The sequence below is a fragment of the Oryzias latipes genome, chromosome 22 (assembly GCF_002234675.1).
Source record: "Oryzias latipes chromosome 22, ASM223467v1".
NCBI lineage: Eukaryota > Metazoa > Chordata > Actinopteri > Beloniformes > Adrianichthyidae > Oryzias > Oryzias latipes.
Genome location: NC_019880.2, coordinates 17,560,136 through 17,578,735, shown reverse-complemented (window position 1 = coordinate 17,578,735; position 18,600 = coordinate 17,560,136). Strand labels below are relative to the sequence as shown.

Here is an 18,600-nt window from a genome sequence, read left to right as displayed (position 1 = left end):
GAACTATTGACTGTATAACTAGACTGAGTGACTCCCCCCCCCCCCCCCCCCCCCACATTCCAAACAGGAAGTACCTCCTGGCTCCAAGAAACCAAAATCCCATAAACATCTATAGAGAAATAAATATCTCTGCACAGGATGGTGTATGTGGTGTACTGGCCCGAGTGATTGTGACTTCACCTATAAAGCATAACTTGTTTCCAGATTCAGTAAGAAGTGATTGGTCCGAGTTCTATGGAAACCACTCTCACCAATCAGGCGCTTGTTGGGAGGCCACACCATTACCACTTAAAAGCGGGCTTGGGAGAAAGTCAAAGGTTTGAAACGTTCTAAATAAGGCCACATACTTTTATTAAGGCATCTGATTGGTAAGTTTATAACTTTAATAACTTGTACAACAGAAAAAAATATTGTGAAAAAATTAGGATTAGCAAGAACTGTTTACAAAAAGGTAGTAGAGCGAGAATGGTAATTCTGACAAATAGAATGAGGATTTTGGCTTCTTGGAGCCAGAAAGTGTTTTTTTTATGCAGGTGTCATATACACTGAATGGTTGACCCTCATGTCGAACATACAAAACATTTGATTGACTGATTTTGCACCAATCACTGCTAAATGACAATGTCTGACTCCAACATGGCGGCATGCGTGTCGTAAAAAAATGGCGACTGAACTGACTTCATTTGGTTCATTACACAATTTCCATGAATGAAACAAAGACAAAACTAAGATTGTGAATGGTGATCTTAATTTAACAGAGAGTCAAGCGGATGACAAACTAACACTGCAAACAAATTTGAATTCATTTTTGCCATTTTTGGTTTGCAAAAGATGAATTTCCCATCTGCTTCATTTCCTCTGATTTTTTTTTCATTTCCAGACGGATCTGTGCAGCAAGTTTCAAAGTGTGAGGGCCGCTGTTGCAGGGAGACATGAAGACTCATTCAAGGGTTGGAGACATATTACATTATTTATCAGAGCATTTGGAGCGAGAAAACGCTTTGCTCTAAAGGAGTTTGCCTTTTTTCCCAGGAGTAAGTAATAAATACCTTAAGACTGAATATTTATGTGTTTAGTAACGGGTCTTTATTATTACTCACTGGCTGAGTGTGTGTGAGAAGTAAGCACCACGTAAATTGGCAACACTTTTTAGTACTTTTTCTAATTTCACATTCATGGGAGGCTTCCTGTCAGATTTTTTTTTTTATTAGAAAAAGTTATTTTAAATATTATTCTATATTTAATGCAACATTTGGCCTTTTTTATTTTTATTTAAGTCACTGGTTTAGGTGTTTTTAATTAAAATGCACTGAGGAAAGGAAACACAAAATTCCAACACCTCAAATATTAAAAAATACATGAAAATGATGATAACTTCATGAATATTTATTGACTATTTTCCCTTTAAAGAGGATGATAGTTGAATGAGTCTGACATGACTTCCCTGGTGTGTGGCAGAGCCTTCTAGGTCTCAGTATCTCAGACGTCTAACTCTTTTTTTAGCCCCACGTCCAGCAGAGCTGGAGCCAGTCGGGTCATCGAGGGTCAACTCTGATGTCTTCACTGACAGAATCACTAGAGTTTGCAAACTCAAACACATCCTGGCAATATAAAGCACAGCTAATATTATTTTAGAACTAAGTTGGATATTTTTTTGAATATGTTAGGCCTGCTTGATGAGGCCACTACAAGAAACACATTCTAATCAAGCCCTTTTTTTCTCTGTTCAGTCAGAACATTGCACAGCTAATCAGAACGATGAATAATCCTGAAAGCACAACATACTAGAAGTCAACAACAGTAATCAGCAGGAACATAATCTAAAAGTGGATACTTCCGGATTGTTCGTACTGAGATGTGGAAGGGGGGTCTGACCGGCAGCAGCAGTGGCGGCGGGGCAAAAGCTGCAGGGCAGAGATTAGAAAAGCTGCACTGATCCACCGCAGCATGACTGCGCTGGCAGAGAGCACGCTGGCAGAGGAGCTGCACCCCTCACACACACACACACACACTCAGAGGGTCACATGCTGGTTACATGTGCTCAAACACCCTCAATTTCTACAGCTTCTATTGAAACAAGCAGAAGATAAGTCGATAGCTGGGATGGAGTAAATATCAATTTCCTAATTTCTTCTGCCTACATAAATGAACCTGCAGGATCACATTAATATTATCCTACCCTTCTGTCCAGATAGAGAGATTAACACAGTATACAATATATATTAATCCACTGATTGCAGCCATTGGTCGCTGCACTAGCATCTTCCCGAAACAAGACAAAATGTGCTTTCATAAAAGAGTTGCTATCAGAACTTTTTTTGTCCATGCAGAAGTTCTTTTTCACAGAGGTACAACCCTTTCCAAGATGGAAAATGACTGATCCAGACTAGCTGTAAGATATCGAGAATGTGTGTAAACAGATGGGTGACAGAAAGTGGAAGTAGGCTTGCTCCGTGCTAGGCCTGCACAATTAAATGCAAATTTATCGTTTTCGCGATTTCAAGCTGTGCAATATCCATATCGCAAAAGTCAGTGAAAATTAAAAAAAACGGTAAACCTTAAATTTCCTAAACAATCTAATGGCAACTTGAACTATATAATGAATTGAATAAATCCCATTATCCATTTGACCAATCAGATGGAGCCCTTCACGTTGTTGACCAATCGGATGGAGTTTTTATGTCAGATGTTGCCTTCCTAATTAGACGAGGGTCATCTGGAGAATAATTTAAGGTATTTTGACTCTTATTTAAATTAAACTTTTGTTTGGCGTGGTGAAATGGAGATGTTTTTGTTGTTTCTGCTATTTGTTCATTTATCGCAAGTTATATCGTCATCGCAATATTGATCACTAATATCGCATATCGCGAGTTTTCCTCATATCGTGCAGCTCTACTCCGCGCCAATAGCCACACCCAACTCGGTGGCAATTTTCAAATGATCTACTGCCACTCTGAAGAAACTATGGCCTAGAAAACAACACAACACATAATTAAAAGACCACTGGGAACGCTTTTAAAATAGTTTAAAAGATCTGTTTTAGTGGGGTTTTAATGACACAAATTCTGTTTCAAAGTAAGTACCCTAGACTCTACATATCTTGGGACTTTTTTCAATCACTGCAACCTCAAACACTTTTTTTGTGTTAACATCCTTACACTTGTTTTATCAGAGGCGTGACTAACCTTTAGTCATAGCAGAGCTATAGTTTCTGTGTTTGCCATGTTTGTGATCACTGTGTGTGCAGAAAGTGGTACTTCGCTCAGAGACATAATATTTTCTTCTAAACTTCTCACAAGGAACAGAAATGAACTTCTTCCACACACACATACACACACACACACACACACACACACTTTGGTGTAGTTTCCACTTACACCCAGATTTCTAACTTGAATGTCCGTTTGTCAATGTCAGGCTAAACAGTCCTTATCGCAGCTTACCTGAGGCCTAACAAAGGTGAACAAGCACATGAGTCAAACTCATCAGCTGCTACAGGTAAAAAGGTAAAAAATGCACACAACATGAAGTGAGGTATCTCCGGTTAGTAACCTCGTAGAATACTAGAAAGCCTGGCTCAACAGAGCTTGACACATAGATCAGCAAAATGTTTCTTTTTCTTTTGGTTTTAAGAAAATGAATAAAAACTAATTTATTCTATTCTCTCTGAGGCCTGGTAACATGTGACCCATGGACCAGTACCAGCCCACAGATGAAAGAAATGCCTCGGACAAAGTTAGCGAAAAATTTACAGAGAATAAAAATCAACATCTACAGTATCTAATAACATCAACATCTATAACTTCCTGCGGAAAAAAACCTAGAGATTTAAAAGGTTTATAAGCTCAACTGAAGAGGCAGATATGTTTCAGCGCTCACCAAAGTCAGAGTAGTGACAAACTGTGATTATGACTAACAGCAGAATGTTTTTCAGAGATAAAAGCCAAGGCCCCTGCTGGCGGTTCTTGACGAGTCCATCCACCGGTGAGGTAAAGTTAAATTTGAAGAGAATTCACATTTCAGACAGTCTGTTCTGCTCTCACTCAAACATGTAAACACGTAGCCAACAGGGACAAACTATATTGTTTGAAAAAGTAAAATTCAGTGACGTAAAGGGACAAAGCATCCAAGGGCTGGTTACTGCTCCTAACTGTCCCGTTTGTCCTGCTTGTGATGTTTCTGATGTATTTTTTTGTTATACCTGAAAAGTTCTCAACAAAAATGAAAGGTAGAAAAGAATGCAAATATGAAAACTGTAGAGCCGAAACAAAACACAATGGTTCCTTTTTGCACCTGTATTTAAATTGTGCTTAAGAAACCTGCATTTTTCAAAAGTATTAATATTTCAATTTATCTCCGAAACTATTTTTTTTCAAGTGGGGGAATGGCCTTCTAATTGACATGTACCCGTGTTTGTTGGAAGTGTAGGAACTACGATGGCCCGACCTGGTCATGCAGCATGTGACTACTTTGTTTCATTTCTCTAGAAATGTTTGGGGTTCAGTGACCTTTCTGATTAAAATGGCAATGACGACCAAAATTAGATCTAGCGAACAAGAGCTTTGAACATGAAAGCCCGAAACGCACATCTACACTTGTTTACATAGACTTTTTAGTGGAAGAGGTCCGTCCAAAGCGTGTTTTCGAGACTGGTATAAAAGTATCATTACGATTACTCCAAAACAAGATTGCATAAAATTTTTCCTTCTGTTTCACCAACCTGTAACCGTTGTCAAACTGGTATAGGTTCTTTATCTCATTTATATTATTCATGCCCTATGCTAACATATTTTTGCTCTGATATTTTTAAGTTGTTTAGTTCCGTTTACAATGTACAAATAACTCCCCATGTTCTGATTGCAATATTTGGTTGTCCAGAGCAAACTCAGAAGCTGTCACACTCAACTCAACAAGCAGTCATGTTTGGAATGATTATAGCTAAGAGGATTATTCTGAAGGAGTGGAAGGCTTCTACTTCCCCTAGTTTCTGTAAATGGCTAAACGACATGACGAGCTGTTTATACCTTGAGGAAATCCGATACAAACTGACTGGTCAGCAGGACAAATTCACAAAGAATTGGGACCTTTAATGGATCATTTTAATCAGGCGAAAACCCAGCATCTCACCTGATGACTATTGTTTACCTTTCTTTCAATACTCGGGACAAATCCATGTGTGTTGTTGCTGTATGTGGGTATTTATGCTGTGTTTCTCAATTGTACACTGGCAGTGTTTGTGTTGTGTGTATTTAAAAGTTTACTAAAAAGCAATAAAAAGAAATTTAAAAAAAAGTAGCATTATGGTTATGCAGACTTAAGATGGTTGCAAAGACAAAATAATTGAAAAAAATATTAGAAACTATTTCGATTAGTGCTGCATAATGAATAAATATCCTACTCCAGGTATCTTTCAATCAAGTCTGACATCATCTTGGGTTTTAAACTCAGTTATTGTTTGCGGTTTTTTTTTTTTTTTTTTATTGTTATAACCAGTGGCCATCCGGTACTGAAGGGTGCAGTCATGAATCTAGAATGTCAATATTGCTTGTTGGAAAGGAAACCAATGACAGCTGTAAAGCTGACACTCTTACTTACATGCGTCATCCGCTCGGCACCGATGAAGCACACAGATGGTGTCATGTTCTGTTTCCGGAACAATGAATTAGGCTATCCTAAACTAGTGTTGAGGGTTTTTATTTTAGAAGGAAACATTAAAAGGCAAACCAACAAAAAAAATACTTGAGGAGTTGATCCAGGTTCTCTGGAGGCAGAACAAAAATAACAGCAACACTTTCACAATGACTGACTGTTTTAACATTGTGTTGGGGTAGGTTAAAACTCCCATGTGTGCTTTGGATCACAAAATAAAAAAAAATTAAAAAATACTCAGGAGGGGTCAAGGATCAAGGTAGCAGTCCCCTCTGGGTTTTGTGTTGCTCCCTCTGTCCTTTCTTTATCGCTCTCTTTGGAGTAAACACGTCCTTATATCTTCTGTGTTTTGTCTGGAGCTGACAGCAGCTAAACCCAGCCACAAAGAGGTGTAGTGTTGAATGCATTTGTGTGTGAGCGAGAAAGGGAGAAACAATCCAGAGAAATGGCTACTGGATGAGAAAAGACAGCAGAGAATCTGCAATTCTGACCTTTATCCTGAACGCCACAACTTTAAAGCAAAATGAAAAACAGGAAATTTTTATGTGGACGCATTGTCATGAGATCCATTCAACAACTTGGCCGAATGACCAGAGATACAAAAAATCCTAACACATGAAACCTTACTGCAAACGCTAATTAAATAAATTCACTTTTCACAGAAATAAATGAATCAAAGATAAATGAATACCTGCAATGTAAAAGGCTCTATTTACATCTGTTTACAATCTATCTACCAACCCAAGTTTGTACACCTGTGTGGAGAAATGGGATCAGCTGACTCACTCGATTCGCCATTTACAAAAGGGTGAACGCACTATCTGGTGCACTATGTTGTGAGTAGTAAAGGAATTTTCACATAGCCTACAATTCCATAATTGAATGCCCTAAAAATTTCCCAAAAATGTATGTAAAAAACCAGCGTGCATCGATGCTCACTAGGCAAATATAGACCTTTTTTGTTAAAAAATATGAATTTTGTATAAACCATCCACGTTTTCATCAGAACACAGTGGGTTCATAAATAGTTTTGAAAAATGCTCATATTTATTGATTGCTTTAAAAATACAGGGAACTAGATAGTCCCACACTATAAAGTTTTTAATAGTTAGATAGTAGAGAAAATTCAATTCAGTAACTTCTCACAACATAGTGCATTATATGGTGCATATGCCATTTTGTAGAGCTGTACAAATCTAAAATTTCAAATCCAGTGCTCTGCAAGTTTCCCAGACGTCTCTGCAAAAGACCAGTGTGCATTGATGCTCACTAGATTGGCGAATATAGACCACAATGCATTGCGTTTGAAAAAATTTTGTGAAAAAAATGTGTTTAAAAGTATTTTTAAAATAAACAATCAACATTAAACAGTCATTGTAATATGCTCATATTGATTAGATTTTCACTTCGTGAAATCGGTGACGTCATATTTCCCATTCAAAAAAAAAAAAAGAAAGAAAAAAGTAGAGAGCATCATGTCCGAATTTCTTTTAAAATCCAGAGCACTAGAAAGTCTTGTGCTATATAGTTTTTTAGGAGTAAGGGATTAGGGTGAGAATTCACACATAGCTTATGTCTTATGTTCACTGAAAGCCTACACACGGTAAAAATGGACAGCTCAACCCCTCCCTTTTCGTGTTCCCAAATAGCAAGTACCATTGCTTCCTGACACGGGCGCCGCCATGTTGAAACCACTCGACAGTGATTGGTCCGAATTGCTCTGAGTCATTGTATCTAAGGCAATGGCAACTACTGTTGCTCTGAGTTTTGCTCTGAGTCATCGTATCTAAGATCGTACCTTAGACTCAGAGCGACTTGGACCAATCACTGTCAACTGGTTTCAACATGGCGGCGCCCGTGTCAGGAAGCAATGGTGAGGGAGCTAGCCTCATTTCGCGAGAGCCGGAGTTAAGGCGTTTTTTTAATGGGTGACGTCTCACCTCGATTCGTCCACTGTTTTTACAGCCTATGTACACAACCAACCCCGCTACTCACAGTTGCACCTCATCACCCCGCTGGCTGTTTGTCCAATCACAGTTTAAGTATTTATGACATCAGAGGTCTTAAATGTCCTTCCAGAAGAAAGGCGCTAAAACAAAATGAGGATGAATTAATAAAAGTGAAGATGGGTAAGAAACTCAAACTTCTGTTCCAAACATTTAACCTACGTTTAGCACCCCTAAGTAACATTGAAGTTGGATATTTTTTTAAAATCCAATAAATTTTTTAAGCTTTCTCAGTTGTTATATGTAAACTCTGTCTACCAAATGCATTTTTTGTTTTATTTTATTTAAAAAAAATACGTTTTGCCCAATTAAGCTAATTACTCTGCATAGATAAGAGGACAGACAAGCACACCCACCATGTTAACATTGCAATATAGTCTGATGAAACTTTATTTTTATTTCCCACAGTACAGCTTTGACAGTTATTTAAGTTCAAAAGTACCGCCAATATTACAGAGTGTCTTGCTTAGCAACGGTTAACGGCGTTAGAGGCGGCGGGAACCGTAAACTCTCACGAGGCACATCCTGTTTGATGTCATCACTGAACACTTACCGGTAACATTCCTGCTCAGTCCTCGTTTCCACACCGGCAGTGAAGCTATTTGCGCTTTTTATTTTAAATTGTCCTTATTTTCCCCCCTCTTTTCTGCATACATTCACACCTCCTCCTCCTCCTCTTTTCTTCTTCCCCTCCGCGAGTCTGGATCAGATGCTTAGAAAACTCTCAGCTCCTCTCTACTTTCCTGACAAACCCACCCTCTTCCTTCCTCTCTTTCACTCCCCCAACCCCCTTCAAACCCACTCCGACTCGCTCCCTCTGTGCCTCGCGCTCTCCGGGATCATTGAAACTCACAAAGGAAACTGCAGCTGGACGTTTAAATAAAACCACTAAACTCCTGGTTGACATTTCACACTACACTACACCCCCCCCCCCCCCCCCCCATCGCACGCGGCGGGCGGTCCTGTGGTTAGCTTAATCTGGGTCACCGCCTTTCTCATCTCCTCCTCGGTCTCATTTTTTGGTTGTCCTATTTTTTTAGTAGTAAAAAAATATAAAAAAACAGCTGTATAAAACTTTTTATAGTAAAAAATCACAGCAGATTTTTCAGGATTTAATCAACACAATTTCAACAAAGAGCGCCCTCTTTCGGTGATGAGCAGCATAGGTTTGTAATGAAGAAATTATTTGGTATTTTTCTTTTTTTTTATTTTAGATTTCACACTACTCCAGGAATGAAGTGTGTGGTGCTGTCTTTCTAATTAAAATATAGAGAAAATAAACTATTAAAATGGGACTGATTGATGTCTGCATGATAATATACTAGATAATCTTTCAAATCCTTTTTCTTTTATTTTTTTTTAGCTTCTTTTGGAAAAATTGAAATTTTACAGATACACTTACATCTACACTTTGCCATCGGAAAAGAAAAAGAATAAAGATATCTAAAATTAAGTCAAAACAGATCTAAATGTGACAAAAGAAACCTGCCAAAGAAAACCAATAAACACACAGATGAACTTTGCATTTTCTTACTGTGGAGAATAAAAATACAATGTATCTAATCTATTTGAAATATTGATTCACAGAACGGAATAGAATAGAATAGAATAGAAATGATCCATAAAAGAGGAAAATACCTTGTTGCCATAGCTCTATTAAGAAAAAAGCTGATAGATAATAAATAACACTGAAAATACAATTAAAAAAGTAGTAACAATATCACAAAACAAATAAAATGTTCTATTTTCTTGACATTATAATGTAATAATAATATGAAATATGTTGACAAAAGCAAATGAGGGTTCCCTCATTTTCTGACGTTTGCATGCTTCCTAAAATTCAAGAGGATCCATTCGTTTTTCTGAGAAAAAGGCTTTTTCTTTTATTATCATTTACATGCGGTAAATACTTCAGTGATTTGTAGGAACATTTCATACAACATTTCTCTTTCCATCCATCCATTTTCTTAATCTGCTATATTCCTTTTGGGGTTGCTGGAGCCTATCCTGGCTGTCGTTGGGCGAAGGCGGGGTATGAGGCATGTTTTTGGACTGTTGGAGGAAGCCGGAGTGCCAGGAGAAAACCCCACGCAGGCACGGGGAGAACATGCTAACGCTCAGCCATACTAACTTACAGTCATACTGTAGTAATACCAGACAGGAAAATGACCGACTTCACTGAACACCGTCAGTGTTGTGTGGCTTACAACAAGCTTAGAAATGTTCCGCTGTCAGAAATTCAGCAGATTAGCGCATCTCTAATCTCTGCTGCCAGGGACGATGTTTCTGTCCCCTCATTTTATATTTACATAATAAAATAACTACTACCTTGAAATAAGACCTTTATAAAGTTAACTAAAGTAAACTATTGTGTTTAAAGATAACCTTTTAATGAGGGAATCCCTGCCATACATTAAACAAATTTCATCAAATATTCTCTGCTGGTTTTATCTTCTCTGTATGTCCAGCTGGTGAGAGAAAATGTGACTTTATTCAGTCTGACTTCACAACCAGTTATTTTAAATAACATTCAGATAAAAAATGAGAATCTAAGTCTTTAAAACTGGTAGCTATTTCTAAAATAATAAAAGAAAAACCTGTACGGTTTTCTATTCACCATCAGCTGTCCTTTGCTGTTACCGGTCAGTTTGCAACAGGTAAAAGAGAAAGTTCTAGAAAATGTGAGCACGTCACTATGACAACACTTGAAGGTTTAAATGGATTACTTTATTAGCTTTAAATGAATATCCACTTTTGATGAAAAAGAAGCTTCCATCTATGATTCTCTCTTGTGCTTAAAATATTTTTTTTTTAAACATTACCTATGCAAAAAGAACATAGCTCTTTTAAATAATCATGTAGACATGAGGATAATATAGTGACATTTCAGAAGCAATAACTGCACAGTTTTCCAAACATAAATCATCTCAGACATGGGTTGGAAACGTTGCGTACTTGGTTGGATTTTGGAGCAGAAATAATCTGGACTATAATCAGTAGGGAGAGCAGATTGATTGTTTTAGGTGGCTACATCAGTAACATGGATGAGACCGTCCATGAATGTTAGGAGGCAGAAATGTTTTGGAGAGATTTGTCAATGAAGCTCATTTGCTATTTTTTCTTATAGAAAAAGAAACGTTTCCTTTTAGGAGAAAGAAAATCTAAGTCACTATAGGTATAACTTGTATTCCAAAACAAAAATGAACAGCAGCCGTTTTAAATCAAACTTTACAATTACAATTAAACTTTAAAAATGGACTTTGGTAGCAGCTTTGGTAACAGCAGTGAAGTTTAAAAAACAAATTCTTACGGAGAAAACATACTTGAAAAGTTTCGTTTTTCCTTTTATTATAAAAACCTCAGTTAAAACCACGACAGACCAGCGTTTTTTTGTTAGAATATAAAGTAAATTAATTCTTTTGGCCTTCAATCCAGATGTTTAAAATTGTAAAAAGTTGCACAGTCAGAATTTACTTGGCACATTTTTTTAAACTCACAATTGTACAGAACTGAGCTGCTCCTTTGCCCAGGATTTTTGCTGAATTAGCCTTGCTGTATTTATATACACTCCAGCGCCTACATAAACTAGAAGTAGATTAAGTGAGCATGTCCATTCTAGCTTCAGTTTGTCCACGGTGTCCCTGAGCTTCAAGGGTAACTCCTGTGTGCGCGGTCAGGTCAGTCAATAAAGCCAATCTACATTCAGCCGGCTCCTGGCTCCATGCGATGTTTCCAAGCGCTTCATGATCACAGCATCCCCGCTCACAGAGGTCACGGGGTTCAGCTCCACGTGAGATGAATCATTGAAGCAGACCTGCTGAACTGGACGGTCTTGTGTTGCGATCATCCGATTTGGATGAACAGAACCATTCCGCCTAAAAACCAATCGCTCCACACTAATGCAACACGGGTCTATTCTACAAAAACCATTTATTCTGAATATGTTAATGAACTTTTATGTCTAGAATTATGCTGAGTAGATGCAAATGTGCTGATATTCAAAGAACACTTTGATAATGTGTTTTTATTCAAATGAAAAATAAAAAAGCTGCAAAAAGTCAAAAGAAATAATTGCCTTAGATTGAATATTGAATATTATTTTTTTCACTCTAGAAAGCCTTCTGGGATTATCCAAATTATTTGTGGACCTAACATTTGACTAGCTCATATACACAAATAAATGTATGCTCTGAATGTGCAAATGCACTTGTATTTCATAATCATGTTTTGATCTGCATCTTCTCGGGTTAAACAAACAAATCTTCTATTCAAATGGAAAACTGCCTATAAATATTTTCTACACGCAATTTTTCTACAGACAAATGAAAAGAGAGAAAAAAAAGTGAATACAATGCAAGAGTGGCGGCACCAAACACTTTTATTTATCCAAGACGAACATGTGTTGTCTGGAAAGGAACAGACTCTTCACAAAGAAAGGGAAAACTTCATCAACATCCAGAGCAAACAGCTCAAGACACAAAAGGAGAGAAAATCATCAGAAAACAAAAAAGCACAAAGAGCAGAAGCCAGTCGAGAGCACAGCAGTAAGTTGAGGAACTACGGAGTGCCGGAGGGCCATAAAACCATGGACACTGAGGTTTCAGTTGGAGATCTAGCTGGTTCTGTTGTTGTATCTACAGAAACAGTGTTTGAGAAATTGATCTATTAATGTGACAACAAACTGACACTACAGCAGCATTTTTCTATTGATGTGCTTTTTCAATCTGCTTCTTAAAGGTTATTAAACAAAGCACCCCAGAGAACACTGATGTCATGCAGACTATCACTGAACAGTGTGTTTAGGTGTGAGCAGGAAGTTCCATGAAAGTTCCCTCACAAAAAGCATTGAAAACACTCATTGAATAGCAGTGACTTAAAGCTCCACAGCGAATAGGATATTCTACAAAAACCTTCACCCATCCAAGCATCCTGCCTCCTTTTTCTCCATGCAAATTTGCTTTTATGCAGGATTTAAAAATCCCATTTTTTTCACAATGGAACCAAAAAAATCCTTGAAATCTTGCAAACGTCTACGTGTTTTCAAGCCCTTTTCTTAATAAATACTACGGTAGTCAGAAGAAACTCCAGCTCCAGTTCCACCAAATGCATGTTTGATGACAGCACTTCAAACAGAAACTATAGCTGCACCACTAGCAGCAGCGTGGTGCCACAAACCCGCTTTGGTTCTCTGTTCCTGCGCAGAACGAAAGTCGATTTACCCAGAATTACACTGACAAACAGGAACCAGGTAGTGTTTTAACTTTAGTGGAGCCTAGAAAGATGGAATCATTTACAGAAAGCACAATTTTTCTTTTCCAAATGATCACAGCAACTATAAGACGGGAGAATGAAACTTTGATTTATAGAATACTATGAGCTGCAGTTTGATAATAAACCAGGTTGTACAAATTATTATATCATATTAGCATCGTGTTTTACTCCCTGTTGCAGAACTAACATATATATGTATATATAATGTAGTAAATGGTCACATGATGCAGGTTGCAGAGGTCATCCTGGTTAAATATAGCACAAGTGCTGCACTTTGCTAATGTTGGACATTCTTTTAAGATTATCATATGCTTTTGGTGGAGCTGCAAATGTTGGAGTTTGGTGGGATGGAGGCTTTATTTATTAAAACATTGATTACAAAACTTAAAAACAAAAATGACAAAAGGGGATGATGTAAAAAGGAACTGTCTTTTCCGTGCCATATAATGCCGACTATTTATTCAGTACTGGAAGAACTATGGGTTCTAGGAAAAGCATAACTGAATCTCTGAAAAACATCGGCAGAGCTTCAAACTGCAGCTGTGATGTTCACTGACAGAGAAAATCTTTGGGATTCAACATATATCTTTACCAACAAAGATGTTTTTTATCCTCCGACTTTAACATGCAAAGCATTTCAGGGAGTTTGCTACATATTTTGGTGAAGCTATAAAACGAGCAGGAGAACAAAATGTGATTAAAAGTTCCCTTTTATTTTGTGTCAGCTTCCTACTGTATACAGCAGCTCTGACCGTTAGCATCTTTCAAGCGCAGGCAAAGCTTGGACTTGTATTCCTCGAGGTAATGCAGCTGCTTGGCGTTCAGAGCGCCTCGACGTTTTCTGCAGAAACAGCAAACATTTCAATCAGAGTAGGTCTTCTTTTAGAAAATGGCCGGTCTCTGTGATGTCATAGTCCAACTCACTGCCTTATTAAGTGAACAGCATCTTCATATTCCATCCCACACTCGATTAAAGCCAGAGCCACCAGCACCGGTGCTCTACGGAGACATAAGAGGTCCAGAAACAGTCATTCAAGTGTCAAATACTACACTTAATAAATGTTTAAATATTGCCTTCATTCATGGGAAAACAGGTTGCACAATCTTTAAAAACTCCCTATTTACCGTCCCAGTCCAGCAACACAGTGCACAGCCACGCAGCAGCCAGGCTGCTCTTTAAACTTTGCTTGCAGCAGGTTCAGCCAGTCCCCAACCACCTGGTCTGGTGGGGCGGAACCATCATCGAAAGGCCAGTCCTGGGGAGACGGTGTAGACTGCATTTAGACTACAAGCTCAACATACAGCTGCTGAAGTAGATAAACAAAGAGCTGCAGGGCTAAAAAACACTTCCTAGATCCAACTGGTCTGTGTATTATCTGACAATCTAGGATTAGTTTAATTAATAAACGAATATTTTGATGTTGTTTTCAATTGGTTAAAAAGTCTCATTTATTTGAACGGCATCTACTTTGGTGCTATTTTTTGTAATACCACTCCACATAAGTGTCTTCCAACAGACAGTCTGTTATTTATTTATGTATGCAGTTTATCACAAGAGTTGCATTCTGAAAAGAACGTGCGATACATGAAATCTGCAAAGTAGTCAGCTTTCTTTTATCATTTTTTAAAGCTGTTAAACTCCTCACTACACTTTCTACATTTCTCTCACTACTAGCAATCAACGATCTATGCAAATTTGTCTAGCTTAACAGAGTTTCACAGAATGTGTTATTTCCTGTCGTCAGTGACATTTTTTTCTGATGACCTGAAGTTAAACCTGTAACCTTCAATCGTGCTTGAAACAGGTTGCTATAGCTTCAGGGGTCCACTAGATGTCACTGTTCTCACAAGCGTTTTGGCACATCATGATGCAGCGTTCACACAGGGCTTGTGACACTCTTCCTAAAACGCGTGTTTAGCTGTCCCTACCCGAAATTAGCGCTTGTCCGCCATCTACAGTTGGAAGACGCTTGGTGCGAAATGTCAAAGCGGGGTAAGTCTCATAAATCTCGCTCCAGGCTTTTTCTTTCGCACCTCTATTCCGATTTATGAAGGACTTTGTGTCCTAGAATTCCAGCCGGGCACGAACCATTATTCATTTCTCCTCCACGATCAATTTTCAAACTGTTGGCACTTTTATGAAGTCACTACCAAATCAGACTCCCTGGTTGGTCAAAGCTTAACTGGTTTAACTTGCAATGCACATTTCTATCTTCTCTCTGTCTTTGTTGACCTTTTTTCTAGTCCTGTTTCCCTTTCATGCAGCAACAATGTTAGGAGTAACACACTTCATCAAACTTCTAATTGTGGTTGAGTTCTGTAGAATGCATTGCATCAGCAGAAATCTAACATGAACTGATTGTTGCAGGTTTAGAGCTTAAATACTGGTTACATCTCTTTTTTTCTTCTTTGGTTTACGGGGTGACATTAGTTATGACACTACTTTTATTGTGATTTCTTTGGGTTCTGATCACCATAATCTCTTCCTACCAGCACTTGTATGCCTTCTTGTTCCACGGGTGTCTTGTCATAGGTAGCAGCGCACACTCTCACCAGAGTGTTTACCCCAAATGCCTTTAAATCCTATAGATTGAAACATAAAGCATGTCAGACTTGAATCTTCTAGTACAATTTAAGATTTAAAAACAAATAGTACCTCTATAAACTTTCCCATCTGTGCGTCAGTAGGATTGTGGGTGATGAGGAATCGCAGACAGTCGTAGGAAATCTCAACGGGAGCGGGTCGGTTCATTTTTAGACAGAGTTAGAGCAGCTGAAGTCTGACAAAACACTTTGAGTCTGGAGCTTCAATTACAATTTGATCTTTTCTCTTATCTCTTAAAAGAATAGCGACAAAAATCAGAGTGTTTTACAGTTAAAAATTACAATCTTTGACAGTCTGCCAAAAAAAACTTTGAAGATGAAGAGAACTTCATACAAACTTAAGGACACTGCAGACAGATATTTAGATTAAAAAAAAAAAAAAAAAAAAAGATAAAAGATCTGTTCCTCCTCTTTCAAACCAGTCAGCCCATTCAGGAAAGACCCACTCAAATCAGAGCAGAAGAAGGAATTTGTAAGATAAGACAGAACAAATGTTTCTAAGCTGCAACCAAGGCCTCCCCTTCTCGCCAGGACAGGCCGCAGACCGAGGTTTGGCTTGTCCTCATATGGTTGAACAGGATGGCAGTAAGAACCTGTGAGCATAGAGTTAACCATTAGTCTTTTTGGCCAAACAAGATCCTATTAATAATCACTAATAATAACTAATTCCTATTAAACCATTTGTTTATTGAAACTTGTTTCCACTGGATGACAGTAAAACACCGCCAGCCTTTGTGCCGCTGACCTGTTTGAGTGAATGGCAGTGATTGTGCCGAGCTGGCGTCCCCCTGTTCACTTGTCCACAATAAGCAGCAGGTGCTGAGCTTGGCAAAACTCCCCTCCGAGCTTCGCAAACGCCATACATGTGCAGCCTGAATGAGACAGAGTCGTGAGTTTCCTGCATGACGGTGAGCAGCCTCTAGCTGGGAACGGTCAGGAGTGCTCATGGTTACCGACTTTGATGAGAGCTGAGGAGATGGTTCATTGAGCGGACACAGGAGAATGTGACGGCTCGTGGATGTAGACACACCATTGATGACGACGCGGCTGCTGCTGTGGGTTCCCGCTGACAACCGGCTGGCTTAGACCTGACCTGCTGCACGCAGAAATGAAAACACACTCCAGTTAGCTGGACACTCCACAAACTATCTGGAACATCAGGAATTCTCTGAAACATGTATTTCCTACCTCAAATACCAAATAAAATACATAATATATATTGTTGCTCCACTTAAAGCAGCTAAGCGTGTTTGCTAAAGCACTTCCATTCATGTCGGCCTACGGTCATTGGTGTCCTTCAATGACATCGATTAGAATAGGGACAAAGCTCGCCCCAGACAGGGAACACAATGTAGCACATTTAGTTTCAGGTTCCATTCAACAGATTGTGACAAACACAGCAGATTTCCACCATGAAAAAGCAACTATTAACTTGTTCTAAAGTCTACAAAAGATTTGAATCCGAGTGAAGGGTCTGTTGTGATGCAAAGATTGTGTAAATCTGAATAACTGCACAATAGAAATCCATAAATGCTGCCAACTGACACTTTTTATTTAGCAGTAGGTTTACTTTTTTAAATTCAACAAAATGCTTAGTTTACCAAACTTAAGATGGGTAGTGAGTCTTATAACCACCTATGGTATTATTTTATAGCAACCAACTGTTTTTTTTTAACAAAACAATGACGGACAACTAAATAGCAACATTTCCACAATTGTAGTAAAATTAAAAGCACCAATTAAAAGTATTTTATTTTATTTTTTGTGGTTTTTCAAACCCGTTACTTTTAGATGAAAACAACTAAAAGTAACGGGTTATGAAACCCTACCACCTTTTTCCATTCTTTGTTGATACAATCACTGACGTTCCAGTTTCCTAGCACCAATTGAACGCACCTAAATGACGCTGTTTTTCCATGATCAAACGGTTAATTATTACAAATCTTTTCTCTCTCTTTCAGTTGTTTACGACACTAAACACACACAAAAAAACCCTGACACTTTCGCTGTATATGCTGTAAGACCTTTATTAACTCACACGTGTTTTTAAAGGCTAAAAGTAAGCACCAACTATAATTTTCAGAACACTTTTATGTTGCTTTTCCACAGACTGCAGTGGTTTAAAGGCGAAACTACGTCAGTCTCCGATTAACTTTTGAATAAAACAACGCCAATATCAAAGAATGACAGTAAGCAGGTATTTTAAATTTACCGGCTAAATTAAAAACTGACATCAGACAAACGCCGCTAGCTAAGCTAGTGCTACATTAACGCTAAATATGGGTCAACGAAAGGAATTTAACACGCATTAGAACACACTGTCATAATAAGCAAGAAAGTATAAATAATTTATTGTAGAATACAAATGTTCTTTTATCTGTCAAACGGCAATTTAATACCCGTCTCTAAAAAAAACAGGTCAAAATTCACGTTTCCGTGCCAGGACAAAGCTAACAGCCCAGCCTTCGCCGGCTCTCGATAACAGCCCAAAGACAGAGGATACAGTGACCTTGCTAACACGGGCATCATCGCATCCACAGCCGTAACATCTGGGTCGACGTCGGCCGAAAGAGATGAAAAGGTCATTACTTACGAAACACAAGAGATTCGCGGGGAAATTCAGACGTTCCTAGTTATACAGACGTGTCTGCGAAGGAGGCATGTTGAGGAGAAAAGACCCGTTAGCCAGAGTGAATGGATGTGACCACTTCCGGAACCAGGCTTTCAAAAATAAAATCACGGATTCGCTCTGCTCTGATCAAAACAAAAATAATCCAAAAAAACTGCAGCAACACAAATAACCCATACAACAACAACAACAATAATAATCATCACCATAATCAAAACAAAAAAAACTTTTACTTTCTAATTTGATCTGCTCTCTTGAATAAGATTTACTCTCACTTTTGAAATTCAGTCATTCCACTGGGCACAAGATGTCTATTAGATAACTAACTAGGCCTGCACAATAAATCGTAAAATTTATCGTTATTGCAAAATCAAGCTGTACAATATGCACATCCCAGAAGTCAGCAAAAATTTCAATAAATGGTTACCTTAAATGTTCCAA

General features: G+C 38.3%; 2 protein-coding genes across 6 annotated transcripts in view; both read right to left on the bottom strand.

Annotated features, from left to right (window-relative positions):
* Positions 1–8,424, bottom strand: part of LOC101164267 (apoptosis-stimulating of p53 protein 1) — a 139,137-nt gene extending 130,713 nt beyond the window's left edge. The window contains exon 1 of the mRNA XM_023951409.1: positions 8,209–8,424. Coding sequence (XP_023807177.1) covers positions 8,209–8,217 — 9 coding nt within the window. The 5' untranslated portion in view covers positions 8,218–8,424. The remainder of the gene's footprint in view (positions 1–8,208) is intronic.
* Positions 8,425–12,015: 3,591 nt separating this feature from the next.
* Positions 12,016–18,245, bottom strand: LOC101163535 (protein tyrosine phosphatase type IVA 2-like). 5 transcript variants are annotated; one of them, XM_023951714.1, is made up of 9 exons: positions 18,124–18,245; positions 16,484–16,626; positions 16,276–16,402; positions 15,583–16,123; positions 15,417–15,509; positions 14,052–14,182; positions 13,851–13,925; positions 13,679–13,767; positions 12,016–12,289 (listed from the first exon to the last, which is right to left on the bottom strand). In XM_023951714.1, the coding sequence occupies exons 4-9, from the start codon at positions 15,676–15,678 to the stop codon at positions 12,213–12,215; spliced, it is 561 nt and encodes a 186-aa protein (XP_023807482.1). In that variant the 5' UTR covers positions 15,679–16,123; positions 16,276–16,402; positions 16,484–16,626; positions 18,124–18,245; the 3' UTR covers positions 12,016–12,212. The 5 variants fall into 5 exon arrangements, with proteins under 5 accessions (XP_023807482.1, XP_020569099.1, XP_023807484.1 ...); XM_020713440.2 differs by having other exon boundaries at positions 16,488–16,626; XM_023951716.1 differs by having other exon boundaries at positions 16,484–16,623.
* Between the last annotated feature and the right edge of the window lie 355 nt (positions 18,246–18,600).